Source organism: Miniopterus natalensis, chromosome 8, assembly GCF_054644295.1.
Source record: "Miniopterus natalensis isolate mMinNat1 chromosome 8, mMinNat1.hap1, whole genome shotgun sequence".
Lineage (NCBI taxonomy): Eukaryota > Metazoa > Chordata > Mammalia > Chiroptera > Miniopteridae > Miniopterus > Miniopterus natalensis.
Window position 1 is genome coordinate 12,187,791 of NC_142088.1, and position 14,593 is coordinate 12,202,383.

General features: G+C 52.3%; 2 protein-coding genes across 3 annotated transcripts; one reads left to right on the forward strand and one right to left on the reverse strand.

The window, feature by feature from the left end:
- Positions 1-131: 131 nt before the first annotated feature.
- Positions 132-5,380, forward strand: AAMP (angio associated migratory cell protein). Of its 2 annotated transcripts, none has more exons than XM_016196791.2 (11): positions 132-341; positions 796-954; positions 1,664-1,783; positions 2,283-2,422; positions 2,675-2,819; positions 3,104-3,187; positions 3,304-3,419; positions 3,573-3,676; positions 3,828-3,918; positions 4,108-4,262; positions 4,710-5,380. In XM_016196791.2, exons 1-11 carry the CDS (start codon positions 221-223, stop codon positions 4,783-4,785), a joined length of 1,311 nt encoding a protein of 436 aa, XP_016052277.1. In that variant the 5' UTR covers positions 132-220; the 3' UTR covers positions 4,786-5,380. The 2 variants fall into 2 exon arrangements, with proteins under 2 accessions (XP_016052277.1, XP_016052278.1); XM_016196792.2 differs by having other exon boundaries at positions 799-954; positions 4,710-5,379.
- A 58-nt stretch (positions 5,381-5,438) lies between these two features.
- GPBAR1 (G protein-coupled bile acid receptor 1) lies at positions 5,439-6,606 on the reverse strand. Its single transcript, XM_016196793.2, has one exon. It carries the CDS (start codon positions 6,562-6,564, stop codon positions 5,572-5,574), a length of 993 nt encoding a protein of 330 aa, XP_016052279.1. The 5' UTR covers positions 6,565-6,606; the 3' UTR covers positions 5,439-5,571.
- Between the last annotated feature and the right edge of the window lie 7,987 nt (positions 6,607-14,593).

Genomic DNA, 14,593 nt, shown 5'->3' on the forward strand with positions numbered 1-14,593 from the left:
CCCGCCACGCCCCGTTCCCTTTTCCCAACTCTGCTCTGTGATTGGTGGTTAAGCTGTCAACCCCTTTTCCTATTGGCCAAGTGGCCGTCGCTCTTCCTTCCGGAGAGTCTCTTACGCCTATTTCCTCCCGGGGAGGAGGGGCCCGAGTTCCGCGTCGTCGCGCAGCGCTGACTCTGGGAGGCGTTTGGGCCCAGAGAAGTGGATCTGCTGCTTTCGCCGCATGGAATCCGAATCGGAAAGCGGGGCTGCCGCTGACACCCCCCCACTGGAGACTCTAAGCTTCCATGGTGATGAAGAGATTATCGAGGTGGTGGAACTGGATCCCGGTCCGCCGGACCCGGGTGAGAATTGCCGGTTCTCAGGCCATGGGACAGGAGGCGCTCACCCCTGGCCTATGACCCCAGCTTCTCCCCCCTCCCCTCTACACCCTACCGGTCATTCCTACCGACTTCCTTCGCCCTTCCCCCCTTCTTCCACCCCCACACTTAGTTTTCAGGCCTGGCCGGGGTGGGGGTTCCCCTGACGTCTCCTCCGGCCCTTCCCCTCACACACCCCCTTCCCATCATCCCCTCGGTCCTCCCTTTCCACACAGTCTCTGGCCAACCCCAGGTAGTGAGACCTCTCCTGTCCTCTGTCACATTCGCCTCCTCGATGCCGCTTCTCGCCCCCCCTTCATCTCATTCGTCTGACCTCACTCTTTTGCCACATGACCCACCCCAGCCCCAGGCCTCCCCACACTTGTCTTCATCCCTCGTACCGCCTGCTGAGCCCCATTTTTTAACCCTCTTCCCAAAGCAGATGATCTAGCCCAGGAGATGGAAGACGTGGACTTTGAGGAAGAGGAGGAAGAGGAAGAGGGCAATGAGGAGGGCTGGGTTCTGGAACCCCAGGAAGGGGTGGTTGGCAGCATGGAGGGCCCAGACGATAGCGAGGTCACCTTTGCATTGCATTCAGGTAGGTCTCTGAGCAGATCCATCATAAACTCATGCCAGGCAGGCATTTGAGCATGGCACATTCGCTGTGTACTGAGCATTTTGAGGGACAGAGAGAGGAAACTGCTGGCCTTGCTCTGGAGGAACTCACAGGTAGAGGGCAGTGTGATGGACCGGAGGAGAGCTTGACTCCTGGAGTCAGTTGAGAAACCTGTCCAAGTCTTACCTTTGCTACTTACCAATTTATGATTTTTATTAATCTCCCTGGGTCTTAGTTTTCTTTTAAAAAGTTACTTTAGCTTAAGTTATGTGTTATAGTATCTTTCTGGGCATATTTTATATAATCCTCAAATAGTAGCTCTTAATCAGTAATCAGTAAAACAATGTTTTCCTCCCTCTGTTTGTACCCAGCCTGTGGCATCCCATGCTGAGAGCTGTAAGCTCTGCACATATACCCTCCTGTTGTCCATGGCATCAGTGTGGGGTGGTAAAGGGTGCAGCACCATAGGGGGATCTACCCTGGAGAAGGACTTGGAGCTTGGCAAGCTTGGGGAGGGATTTCTCCAACAATCTGATGCTTGAAACTTAAAAGAACTTGGATGCATCCTTCTTTTCCAGGAGGAAAGATGTGTTGCTTTGGGTAGAAGGGGATGGGCTTCCTGCAGGTCCCAGAGGACAGAACCCTAGGTGGGAGCCCCATCCCCTTACTTGTGAAATATCTCTTGGGACAGCATCTGTGTTTTGTGTGAGCCTGGACCCCAAGACCAATACCTTGGCAGTGACAGGAGGTGAAGATGACAAAGCCTTCGTATGGAGGCTCAGCGATGGGGAGCTGCTCTTTGAGTGTGCAGGTGAGGGGGCCCAGGTGAAGTTGTGTCCCTTTGGAACTCTTTGGGAGTTAGTCTGCAGTGGTTGTGCATCCAACAGCCATTTATTGACCCCCATTTTGCCAGCTCTATGGACTGGCAAAGAAGACTGAGGACTCCAAGAAGAATAGAGTATTCTGTCGTGAACATAGCGGAGGGAGGCACTAATGGGCAAGGGAGTCTGGGAAAGGCTTGAGAAGAGGAGACACAGGCTGATGTAGGAGTATTTGGAAAGAGGGAAGGATGTGGGTATTCCAGGCAGAGGACAGAAGGGTAAGACATAGACCTGGGCTATACGTGGTTGAGTGGAGGACCAGCAGTGTCTGCGTGGAGAGACCTGGGTGTGTTGGTTCCTGCAATCACAGTGAGTTCTGCTGGGATCTGCCCTTTTTCTCCCAGCTGGTCCTTTAAGAGGTCAGATATCTGGGCCATGTGCCCCCAGCACTAGGTGCCCTGACATTCTCTTTCTGCTTTTTTTTTGAAGGCCATAAGGACTCTGTGACTTGTGCTGGTTTCAGCCATGACTCTACCCTAGTGGCCACAGGGGACATGAGTGGCCTCTTGAAAGTGTGGCAGGTGGACACCAAGGAGGAGGTCTGGTCCTTTGAAGCAGGAGATCTGGAGGTGAGATCATTAGAGGGGTTCAACTCAGAGGGCCTTGGGTAGTGGGTGAGAGCTGGGGGTTCAGCCCCACCTTTACCAGACCAAGCCATCTCTGAGCCAGTACACTCTCAAGTACAACAAGAAAGTCTGTGTCCATTATCTAAAGTGTCCCCGCTGACTCAGAAGCAGGGGAAGCTTGGTGGGGCTCATAAGGCCGGTTCCTAGTTGGGATGGGGTGATGGACCTCCCTGATGACCCTTCTTCTCTGTCCAGTGGATGGAGTGGCACCCTCGGGCACCTGTCCTGCTGGCAGGCACTGCTGATGGCAACACCTGGATGTGGAAGGTCCCGAATGGTGACTGCAAGACCTTCCAGGGTCCCAACTGCCCAGCTACCTGTGGCAGAGTCCTCCCTGATGGTGAGAGAAGCTTCCCTGAGGGTCCTTTCTTGAATGCAGAGAGGTCTGATGCAGGGTTATACGCCAGAGCCCACAAACTCTGAGCCTGTTCTCAGCACTGACCTCATAGGCCCCAGATCAGACAGCTCCCTCTTTTCCACCCTGAACTGGGTTTCTTTTGCTGGGCCCTGGGGCAGTGTCTGTTCCCTCACTTTCTTGTCTCCCTCTCTTCCCCCTGCCCCCCCCTCCCAATTCCCTTGTTGGGTGTTTCTTTGAGTGTGCTGTCTGTGCCTCCGGCCCTTTAGGGAAGAGAGCTGTGGTCGGCTACGAAGATGGCACTATCCGGATTTGGGACCTGAAGCAGGGAAACCCTATCCACGTACTAAAAGGTATCAAAGTTGGGGGAAGTGTTATTCTGGGCCTTTGTGGGGGAGGGGCTAAGACCTGGGACAGTACTCAGAGGGGACAGGGTGAAGTCCGACTTATCCCCCTTGCTCCATCCTAGGGACTGAGGGTCACCAGGGCCCTCTGACCTGTGTTGCCACCAACCAGGATGGCAGCCTGATCCTAACGGGCTCCGTGGATTGCCAGGCCAAGTTGGTCAGTGCCACCACTGGCAAGGTGAGTAGGACCGGAAGCCTAGCTGTGGAGCCTTCTGCTTTCTGCATCTTTTCCCCTTTCTTCTTTGCTCGGCCTCCCTGCCTCACTGCCTTCCTTCTCTATTAGAGGACCAAGTTTCCAGGCCCTTCTCTGATCCTTTCCTCTGGCTCATAGGTGGTGGGTGTTTTCAGGCCTGAGACTGTGGCCTCCCAGCCCAACCTGGGAGAAGGGGAGGAGAGCGAGTCCAACTCAGTGGAATCCTTGGGCTTCTGCAGTGTGTGAGTGTGAGCAGAGGCCTTGGGCTGGAGACAGCCTGGAGATGAGAGGGACTGAGCTTGGGGAGGGGCCTGGGCCGGGGGACTAGGAAGGAGTGAAGGACACTTGCGCCCACGTCCCTCTGTGAGCTTTGTGGTGCTCTCCTCTACCCAGGATGCCTCTGGCAGCTGTTGGCTACCTGGATGGGACCTTGGCCATCTATGACCTGTCTACGCAGACCCTCAGGCACCAGTGTCAGCACCAGGTACAGGCAGCCATGGCCGTAGGGCAGTCTAGGCCTCTTGGAGCATCTACCCTAGACCTGGCTTCTGCTTGGTCTTTTCTATGGCCCATGTTCCCACCCTCCCTCCCTCTCTCCATGAGAGTTGGGAGCAAATGCCTCTCACCTCTCTGCCCCTGACCTCCACCTTGCCTCTGTCACACCCTGGTGCAGTCGGGTATCGTGCAGCTGCTGTGGGAGGCAGGCACCGCCGTGGTTTACACTTGCAGCCTGGATGGCATCGTGCGCCTCTGGGACGCTCGGACTGGCCGTCTGCTCACTGACTACCGGGGTCACACAGCTGAGATCCTGGACTTTGCCCTCAGCAAGTAAGTGAATTGGGAAAGGGCTGGGGGGTCTCTGTATCTGGAAGGTGGGACTAGCATGTGGAGGGCCACAGGGACCCAGGGGTCTGGGAGGGGATTCCTGAGGGAAGCTGGGGGACCCCAGGCCTGGTTGTGGCTTGTGAGGCAGGCATGCTGGGAAGCCTGAGGGAGTCGCTACTTCTGGTTGACAGTGACTTGCAGGGTCTCACGTCAGTCCTGGGGCTGAGGGGCTGGGACTACTTCCCCTGTGCCGTGGCTCTCCTCTCATTCCCTTGCTTATTTGATTGCTGGCGTCAAGTGGGCTCACTCGACATGGGCATGTCAGCCCAGTGCTAGGCACTGAGGGTGTAGAATTAGGGTGCTGGAGGTGGCCACCCAGGGGCCCCTGGATCGTGGGCTTGGGCCGGCCCCAAGGACCCCGTCCCTTCAACCCATGCTTTCTGTCCACAGAGATGCCTCCCTGGTGGTGACCACATCAGGAGACCACAAAGCAAAAGTATTTTGTGTCCAGAGACCTGACCGCTAGTGGCTGCAGCCTCTGCTTTGTGTCTGGTGTTGAGGTGAAGGGAGACCCCTCACCAGCAGAGGCAGGAGGGTACGAGGGAAGAAGATGGGAGGGGCCTCGGACTACTTTCCAACCCCTTCACACCGACTTGCCCCCCTCTGTCCCTTTCTTCTCTTAAGAGACCCACCCCTAGGGTCCCTCCTCCCTCCCCCAGACCTGGGGGGGTCCCTCAGAGGGAGGTTCAGACCTCTTTCTCTTTCACTTTCATTTGTGGGTGTGAGTCTTGGGGTGCCTATTTGTATGTGGGGAGTAGGTGTTTGAGGTGCCCGTTCTTTCCCTTCCCAAGTCTCTGGGGGTGGAAAGGAGGAAGAGAGATTAGTTACAGATTTTAAAAATGTAAATAAAATATACTTCCCAGAGACAATGTCTGTGGATTTTGTGGTGGCTGGGCCTGAGGAAGAACAGTGAGGGGCATATCAGGGTGAGACCTCCCCACATCTGCTGGACTTCGGCACTCAGCCCGCCCTCTGCCAGTGGTACCACCTCACCTAGAATTGCTGCTCTGTCCAGAGTTGGAATCTCCCTTGCTGTCCGTCTGGCTTTAGGTTCTTTCCACAGCTGCTCCACCTGCCTCTCCCTTTCTGCAATATGGAATGAGATGCTAATAAACTGTGCCAGAGGAGCTTTATTTTACCAGGGTGTGGTAAAAAGGGTCGGGGTCTCTGATCCAGAGGTGTGCGGACACGGACAAGCCTGGTAGCTGAGATGGATGGATGCTTCTAGGAGGAGTGAGCAGAGGCTCTTCCCCTAGTTCAAGTCCAGGTCCATGCTGCTTTGGCTGCTGGTGCGGTAGGCAGTGCTGGGGCCAGGACGGCCCCGGGAGGCTCTTCCTCGCAGCACCTGTAGCCACCTTCGGGCAGCCGCCCTCCAGGGAGCTGTGTAGCGCTGGTCACCCAGCCCCATGGCCACAGGCACAGCTGCTGCACTGGCACTGCCCAGTGAAACAAGGGACAACAGAGTTCCAGGCCCCAGTGGTGGGCGCTGCTCATAGGCCAGCACCGAGAGGAGCAGGGTAGCCACGTAGGGTCCCCAGCATAGCCCGAAGAGCAGTGTGGCTCCAGCCTGCGCCCTCGCTTGCCTCCAGGTAAGGGCCCGGGCCAGGGCTGAGGGCGCCCCTCTGCGCACTGCCCGCTCCAGCCGGCGGATGTCCTGCAGCTGGCGGTGGGCAGTGAGCAATACACGGACAGACAGAAGGGCTGCAGCACCCACGGCAGGCAGCAGCAGCCCATAGACTTCAAGGTAGAGGTAGGGGGCTGGGAAGACAGTCTGGGAGCTGCAGTTGGCACCAGGAGCCCAGTGGTTCCACCCCAGAGCAGGCAGGCTGGTGAAGAGCAGGGGGCCGGCCCAGGTGAGGAACAGGGCCAGCCGAGTGCTCCCAGGAGTCCGGAGAGGCCGCAGCACTGCCATGTAGCGCTCCCCGTGCACCAGCAGCAGGTTGGCAAGCAGGGAGAGGAAGGAGAAGTTGGGAGCTAAGTAGAGGAAGAGACAGGACCAGTAGCCTCGGCGGCTCTGGCTCCACAGGCCTGGCAGTGTGGGCAGTGCCAGCCCTGTGAGCAGCCCAGCGAGCAGCAGGCTCAGGAAGAAGCAGCCAGCAGGCAGGCTGCGCAGGCGCCGGTCCCCAGCAATGCCCAGGGCCAGGAGCAGGTTGGCCACGACGATGAGGCTTGCCAGGACCAGGGAGAGCCCAAAGGCCCCCACAGGAACAGTGCTGGCCACCTCCCTGGTGCTGTTGGGTGTCATCTTGGGCCCGGGGACGGGGGAGACCTGGAGCAACGGCTGGCATGCCTGGACAGAGGACGGGGTGGCCAGAGTTAGGGTGGGGCTGCAGGTCACTGTCCTCGGGGGATGCACATTAATCTAGAGGTTGCAGCCCAATGCACTGTAGGCTATATATACTTTTTTCCCCCCAATTAATGGCCAATTAAAATTTACATTAAAATTTCTATTTTTTTACTTCTCTTAAGAAATCAGTTGTGGTAACACATGTCCTATATGGTAGCAACCAAGTGGAGTGGAGTGGTGGCTCCCTTCAGACAGGTGCTCACAGGCCGCTTCACCCATTTCCAATACCTGCTTGGTCCCCCTTGAGCAGCTGTGTTTATGCCTGTTTGGACTGAAAGGTGGACCCATCTAGCCCGAAAGCATCTTGTCCATCCCTGCCTCCACCTTGCGAGGCCTCTAAGCCAAAGGGAGGACAGGAAACGGCTGGTGTGTAGTGGTCCTCTGGCCAGCAAAAGTTGACAGCCTCTTTGGGGCTGGGACCAGGTGCTAGGAGTGGATGCTGAGATGAAGGAGAGGGGTCCCTGTCTTCAGATGCTCAAAGCCTGGTTGGTACCAGAGCATTAAGGATTGGGGGTTGGAGTGAGGCAGAGGCAGGGCTTACTGAGCATTAGAGTTAGTGATGAGGCCAGGGCAAGGGTGGCAGCAAGCGGGATGCCCTGTCCCTTGCACCCCCTTCCCCCATCCACCCTTGTGGCCAGTTGGTTACAGATCAGTGAGCAGCCTCTGGGTAGGATTTCCAGCCCATAAACTTGACTCATCCACACCACACTAGCAACAGGTCCCTTCCTGGGAACTGGAGGAGAGAGAGGAGTTGCTGGGGGCGGGGGTGTGGTGGAGGGATTGGCAGTGAATGTGGAGATGCCAGCAGCAAGGAGGACACCCCTCTATACCCTAGGGCTGAAGCTGGCCCCAGAGGAGAGGGAAGAAGAGCTGCTGGTCAGGGCCTGGCCTCTCTGTGACTCTGATCTGTCCCTGTCCTTTCCTTCACTTGGCTCCTTGTTCTCAGTCCTCCAGTGCCCTGGCCCCACTGCCACATCAGGGAACGGGGAGGGGTCCTGGACCCTATGGGAACTCCTGCTTTTGTCAACAGTGGAGCAGCTGCTGTTGCCAGGATTAAAGTCAATAAGGAAAAGATTCCTACTGCCCCCTCCCCCAGGTGGGAGGATCAGAGGGCCCACAGCCACCCTGAGCTCGGGACAAGCTGCCCCGTCAACTCCCCCCAGGGCCCCCAAGCTCAACCTCCAAGCTGCTGCACCCTTTCCCCCTCCCCCGTTTTCTCTTCCTCAATCTTCCCCAGTGCCTCCCCTCTCAGGACATCTTTCCTTCTTAGCAGCCCTCCAGTTTCTGTTCCCCTTTGTCCCTGGTAGTCAACTTTATTAAACCCCACAAGACCTCATGGTTCCTTCAGACCTGACCTCTGTATTCTGGGCTGGAGCTCCAGCACTCCCCTGGAGTGAGTCCCCTACCCCACCTCCACCAGAGCACAAGAAAGGCAGGGGCGACTTCCCAGTGGTGTGTGGGTAGTGTGACCCCAGTGGCTCTGGTGGCAATGGCCTCTCAGGATCTGGGCTGAGGTCTCCGGGTGGGGAGGGGTGTAGCTACTCACATGGCAGTTGGAGACAGGTGTTGCTTGCCCGGCCTGGGCTTTCCTCTGAGTGTCAGGGAGCTGCTGCAGCCAGCCCTGCAGGGCTTCTGGATGTCCTGGCCTGGGAGAGCATGGTGCCTTTACTCTGTGTGACAGCAGGGCCCCAGGCTCTTGGCGGCCCAGACTCTGCCCCTGCCTGGGTTCCAGAGGAATGGAACTGAGGCCGGCGGGGCTTAGCCTGGCCCCGCCTCTGAGGGTGGGACCTGGCACACCCTGGCTGTAGCAACTGGGAGGCCTTCCTCCCTCTCTTGCTGTACCAGAGTTTCCCCCTTTCCAACCACTGGCCATAGATTGTCACTTAGGTGGTAGATCCTCCCTCATGTCACTGGAGACCTCTCCCCTGCTACTGGCTAGCTAATCTGAGAAATGCATTTCAGTTAATGAATAATGATTTCTTCTACCCCTCCCCACTTTCCACTCCAGCTAATCCATTTACACTTTATGAGCCTTATACCCCTGAGTGGCCAACCAGCTGACAGCACATTGAGCTCCATAATTCTGCCTGTCTGCCAAAGAGGAGTGTGTGTGCAATGGTGGCAGTGGGGGTGGGGTGAGGGTGGGGTTTGAGGATCTTCACTGCCCCCGCCCCCCCCCATTTTATTGCCTGATGGACCTTTCAGTTTATAAAGCAAGCCTTGACTTCTAGAATCTGGAATCATTCCCCACTTTTCTCAATTACTTTGTGAGTTGAGTTCTGGGCTATGAGGAACAAATGGCTCTGGGGGTGTGATCTTGGGCAAGCTGCCTCTGGGCCTCAATTTTCCCACCTGTAAAACGGGAAGAAAGCAAGCTACGCTCAGGGCTGTTGTGGAAAATGTTATGGGTCCTGGCCAGGTAGCTCAGTTGGTTAGAGCACTGTCTGATATGCCAAGGTTGTGGGTTCGATTTCTGGTTAGGGCACATGCAAGAAGCAACCAATGAATGCATAAATAAGTGGAATGAATCAATGTTTCTCTCCCCCCTTCCTTTCTCTCAAAAAAACTCAATAAAAAAAAAGAAAATGTTATGAGGTAACATATAACTGATTAGATCCCAGTGCCTGACATTACTGAGTGGGGGAGGGGTCTCAACACATGACTCCTCTCCTTCCTCTTCCACGATAATTAAGAGGCACAAGCCAGTGTTAGAATCAGAAAACCTGGCTTTGGATCTCAGAATCCTGGCTGAGATCCTATTTTTTTTAGCTGTATGAATTTGGGCAAGTAACTAAAGTTCACTTGCCTTAGTTTCCTCATCTGTAAAATGGGGCTCATACTGTACTTACCTGTTGAGACTAAATGAGATAATGTGATAAAAACTTAGATTAGTGCTTGGCACATAAGCACTCAATGAAAGGTACTTGTTATTAACATTATTAGGATTTCTGTCCTCCTCTGCATGTCCCTTCCCTCCAGCCAATCCTCCCCTCTAAGAAAGAACTCCCCTGAGAAAGGCAGATAGCCTATGAAAAGCAAGAGGCCAATGACGCTTTTGCTCCACAGGGAAACTGAGGAAACTAGGTTTAGTCATGTGCCGCTTAACAGGGATACATTCTGAGAAATGCGTTGTTAGATTCGTTGTTGTAGGAACATCATAGAATGTACTTACACAAACCTATATGGTACAGCCTACTACTCACCTAGGGTTAGTATAGCCTATAGTACAGCCTAGAGCTCTGTACGGGAGGAAAAATAATTTTCCCTCTACCCTTCTGGGTTCTTGGCTGAGACATTCCTGTAATAAGAGACAGATTAACAGGAGAAAAACAAACACAAGTTTGATAACAGGCATACCTACTGTACACATGGGAGCTACCCAGGGAAACTGAGTAACTCACCAAAATGCCTGAAGCCAACACCTTAAATACCATCTGCAGATTAAGACAAAAGATGTTGGGTGTGGGGGGAAGGTGCAGTAAACAAGGGGTAAGGTTATTATACAGATTTAAGTCATGGTCTTCTACACTGTAAGACCTTCTAGAGATAAGGTCATTCTCCTCTTCCTGGTAGACACTGAGAGTGAGGGAGACACTCTTACAAATGGAAATTTTCCTTACAAGCACAATTATCTCTTACAAAGAGTAACTTCTACTTGGTTTTCAGAGCTTCTTCCAAGTTGGAGAGTTTCTTAAAATTAACCAGCCTAAAATAATCCTTATGCTAAAGAGATGTATTTGGGGTGACCAATTCTGTTCCCTTACATCTCCCAGGCTATAAACCAGAACAGCATGTTACTGTTCTGGATACTGTAGGCAATTGTAACACAATGGTAAGTATTTGTGTAATGCGTTTTGCTACATCACTAGAAGAGGAATTTTACATCTGCATAATCCTATGGGACCATGGTCCCATATGCAGACTTTCAATGACCAAAATGTCTTTTTTTTTAAATGCTTTTATTGATTCCAGAGAGAGAGGAAGGGAGAGAGGAACATTGATGCAACAGAGAAACAACATTGGTTGCCTCCTGCATGCACCCTGATGGGCCAAACTCCCAACCTGGGCATATGCCATGACCTGGAATTGAACTGGAGACCCTTTGATACACTGGACAACACTCAACAGAGCCACACCAACCAGGGCCAAAATGTCTTTTTGTAGTGCATGACTGTACAGTGACAGGAAGGGCAAGTTTAGGGCTAGAAAGCCAAGAGTGTTGTGCCCCCATTTCTACATTGTATCAAGGGTGGCTTTGGGGTGAGGGAGAGAAGCCAGTTATACTCCCTAAAACCTGAAATGGGAGGGAACGGGCTAAAACTGCAGCAAGAAAGCTGGAGGTGAGACATTAAGAAACACTTCCTTGCTCAAGAGCACAAGTGGATGGAGCAAGGGGACTTTGGGGCTTTCTGGGGGAGACCAGGGTTGAAGGGTTGGAGGATCCTGGAAAGGCAGGACTTCTGTTGGGACGAAAAGTGTGTAGAGGAAAGCATCTCGCCTGAAACCCATCCTCAAGGGAGCTGGTGGGCGGAGGACACTGGGTTCCAGCAGATGGTCCTCAGCTCCACGCTGTCAGGCAGAAGTCAGAGGCTCTGGGAGAGTTCATCCTGGAGTCTGGACAGAAGTGGGTGTGGGGCCCCTCGGATATTGGACTGCCAGGAATAAACAGACCTCCTTCTGTTCCCAGCCCTGGCCTCCTCCCTGAGGGATCCAGGATGTCTGTGTTTCTTCTTTGCTGCTCTGTCTAAACACTGTGTGTGGGATGACGTGTGAACGGGGACAGTTTAGGCGGTGGGAGCTGGGAAGCCTGGGTTCTGTTCCGCTTGCTCTGCCATTTCTTCCTTACTGGATCATCCAGTTCCTTTCTGCTCCCCCATCAATCCCTGGGACTGACTCATATGCCTTGACTCCTTTGCCCAAAGGAGAACCCTGGTGCAGGCAGTTTGCAGATGCTCCATACAGCTAACTGAAGGCTCTAGCACTCCAGACCCACCGGTTAAGAGTCTGCATCATGGTGCCCAATCCAGACTCTGGCAGGGAACCCTTCTGGCCTCCTTTGCCCATTCCATTCTCTTGGGTATATGAGTTTCTCTGTGTCTGGGTGTGGTATGTGAGGGCTGGAGGTACTAACTGGATGAGTGGAGGCAACAGGGCACTGGGGCTTCTTGGACCCTGCCTGGTCTTCTTAAGCCAAAGTTTGACTCTTCACTCGCCCTTGGGAGTCTCCGAAGGGTTCTGGGTACAATCCTGTGACAGACTGGCCAGGTCCTGGCTTCAGGCAGCTCTAAGTGCTTTTACCAATTTCCAAAGGGAGTATTGCATGAACTACCCCCACCCCCACAACCCCAGAGACCCAAGGTTGGGTCTTAGGCCTCTAGCTTTTGGGATGAGTGTCCATCATTCCAACTTCAAATGAAACCAAAAGGAACTGAAATGGCAACTGCTAAGTACCACCTCCCCATAACAGTGGAAGTGGCAGCTAGCACTACTTCCTTTTCCTGGGTTCAACTCCTGTCCTCTGACCCCACGCTTCTACTTCCTGTCAGTCTTATTCCCTTTCCTGCCAAGCTCCTAGTTCTTAGCACACACAGGGCCCACTTTAACCAGGCACAGATTCCCACCAACACCCTCCTCAACTGCCACTGCAGTTTAAGGGCCACCCAAGCAGGGAAAAATACCAACTCTCTTGGGAAGGACCTGGAAAACCCAAGACAGAATGACCTTGGCTTACGTTGGACTTTGCTTCCTTAGCAGTCCTGACACTTCTGATCCCCTTGAGTGTATACGAATGGAACTAAAATTAAGACGGCATCAAGTATAATTATAGGCACTGTAATTGCCTATGTGATATCCAGTTGTCTTCAAAACATTGCTTTCCACCTCTACAGCTATATCCAAGGTTACCTACCCCTTCCAGATGTGGACTCTGGGGCAGGTGAGCCAAATAGCAGTAATTGAGGCTAGATTACTTTTCCCCCAGCCTACATCCTCAGTGTGCTGACTCTGATCTTGAGACCTCCCTCAGTCCTACAGGACCTGGCTGAAGTTGGTGGGCCGAGTGAGTCCTGACACTGAAGACACAGGAGCAATTCTGGAGAGGGGTCTTCATCAGCATGGATTTTTTTCTTGGAATTAAGACACTGCCTTGGGATTTACTGCTGTAAAAAATATGCAAGGCCTTGTTTTCCCCTCTAACTCCGTATTTTCTATAGATGGTTTTACCACCTATAGAGTGTATAGATTTCAGATTCTCAGAAATCTGATCCCCACTACTGGCTGAAAGAGTACAGCGAATTCCAGCTTACTAAGGAGTTGTGTTCTAAAATCAGCAGAAAAGCAAAAACTGATACTAGCCAAAATTACCCTTGAAAACCCCCTATTACCTTTTGAGGTACAGAATACATACATGTCACCATCACCCAATATATCTAATTTAGTCAGGTTTTCCACCCAATAGAAGTAGGTGAAAAGGGGCTGTGTCCCAAGAAAACACCAGGCCAACTTCACATGGTGCACTCTTTCCACTGGAGGCCACAGGGTCAGTACCAGCAAGGGGACAGCACCTTCCAGGGGACATGCTTGCTGGGATGAGCAAGTAACTCCCTGACTGTGCCTCGAGTTTTCTAAGGGCCCTTTTAAATGATGTCAAATGAAGTCTGGATGACTGAATGACCCTGTGGCTTTCGAACTTCTTGCCTACAACCCATAGTAAAAAGGTATTTTACAATCCAGATAAGATGTGGATATATATAAATAAAACATTTCAAAATCGATACTTACCCTTAATAGGTGTAAAGCACTGATTGATCTAGTCTGTACTATTCCATTAAAAAAAAAAAATGCTGGTGACAAAGCTACATGTGATAAACACACATAAAAATAACACACAAATGAGTGCATGTAAAATGGATAAAATCTAAGTGAGGCCAGGACTGTGTCCATGGCTACGATACTGTATTAGTTATGGAAGTTGTTACCATGGGGGAAACTGAGTGAAGGGTATACTCGGGATCTCTGTATTACTTCTTATAGCTGTATGTGAATCTATAATTATCTCAAGATAGTATAGAAAATAAGAATGCTGGTTGTGATGCAGTCAGGAAATTTCACAATTCATTAATGAGCCTCAACCCAGTTTGAGCATTAGATGGAGACAAATTAAAAGGGAAAGGAGATAGAAACAAACCATTAGGATGTCCCTCAGACCACTTCAGGTAGCCTTAAAATTCTCCTGATAGTTCTTTACCAAGCAAACTTTCTGAACCAAGCTTATTTTATTTATTTATTAAAGAGTACTTGTTTTACTTATTTATTTAATCTTCACCCAAGGATATTTTTTCCATTGCTTTTCAGAGAGCGTGGGGGGGGCGGGGGAGAGACACATCAATGTGAGAGACACACATCAATTGGTTGCCTTCTGCACGCGCCCCAATAGGGGCAAGGGATCAAGCCTGCAACCCAGGTATGTGCCCTTGGCTGGAATTAAACTCGCGACCCTTCAGTCTGCTGGCGAATGCTCTAACCACTGAGCCAAACCGGCCAGGGCTGAACCAAGTTTAGAGATCAGTGTCCTGCTAGGGCACAATATACTTTGCTAGGCTCTGTACTATATGCTGGGCAAGAATCTCCCACAGTGAGTTTTGTGGAGTGCCAGTCTTCTGGGCTGTTATGTAAGAAAAATGTGGCCACTTGGTTTTCATCAGATCCACACCTAAATATCTATCAGTGTCCTGCAGAACCACACATATCCCAGAACGCATTGGGGAAATGCTATACATTATTCATGATACAAGAAAATTCCAGAAAACACTTCAATGTGCCTGTCACTGTCAGGGGAGCGTCTTGGCTATAGCCAAACAGACTTAGTGATGGAGATTTATAGCAAACGTATTCAAGTTTACTCAGAAATGACAACCAAGAGCTCACT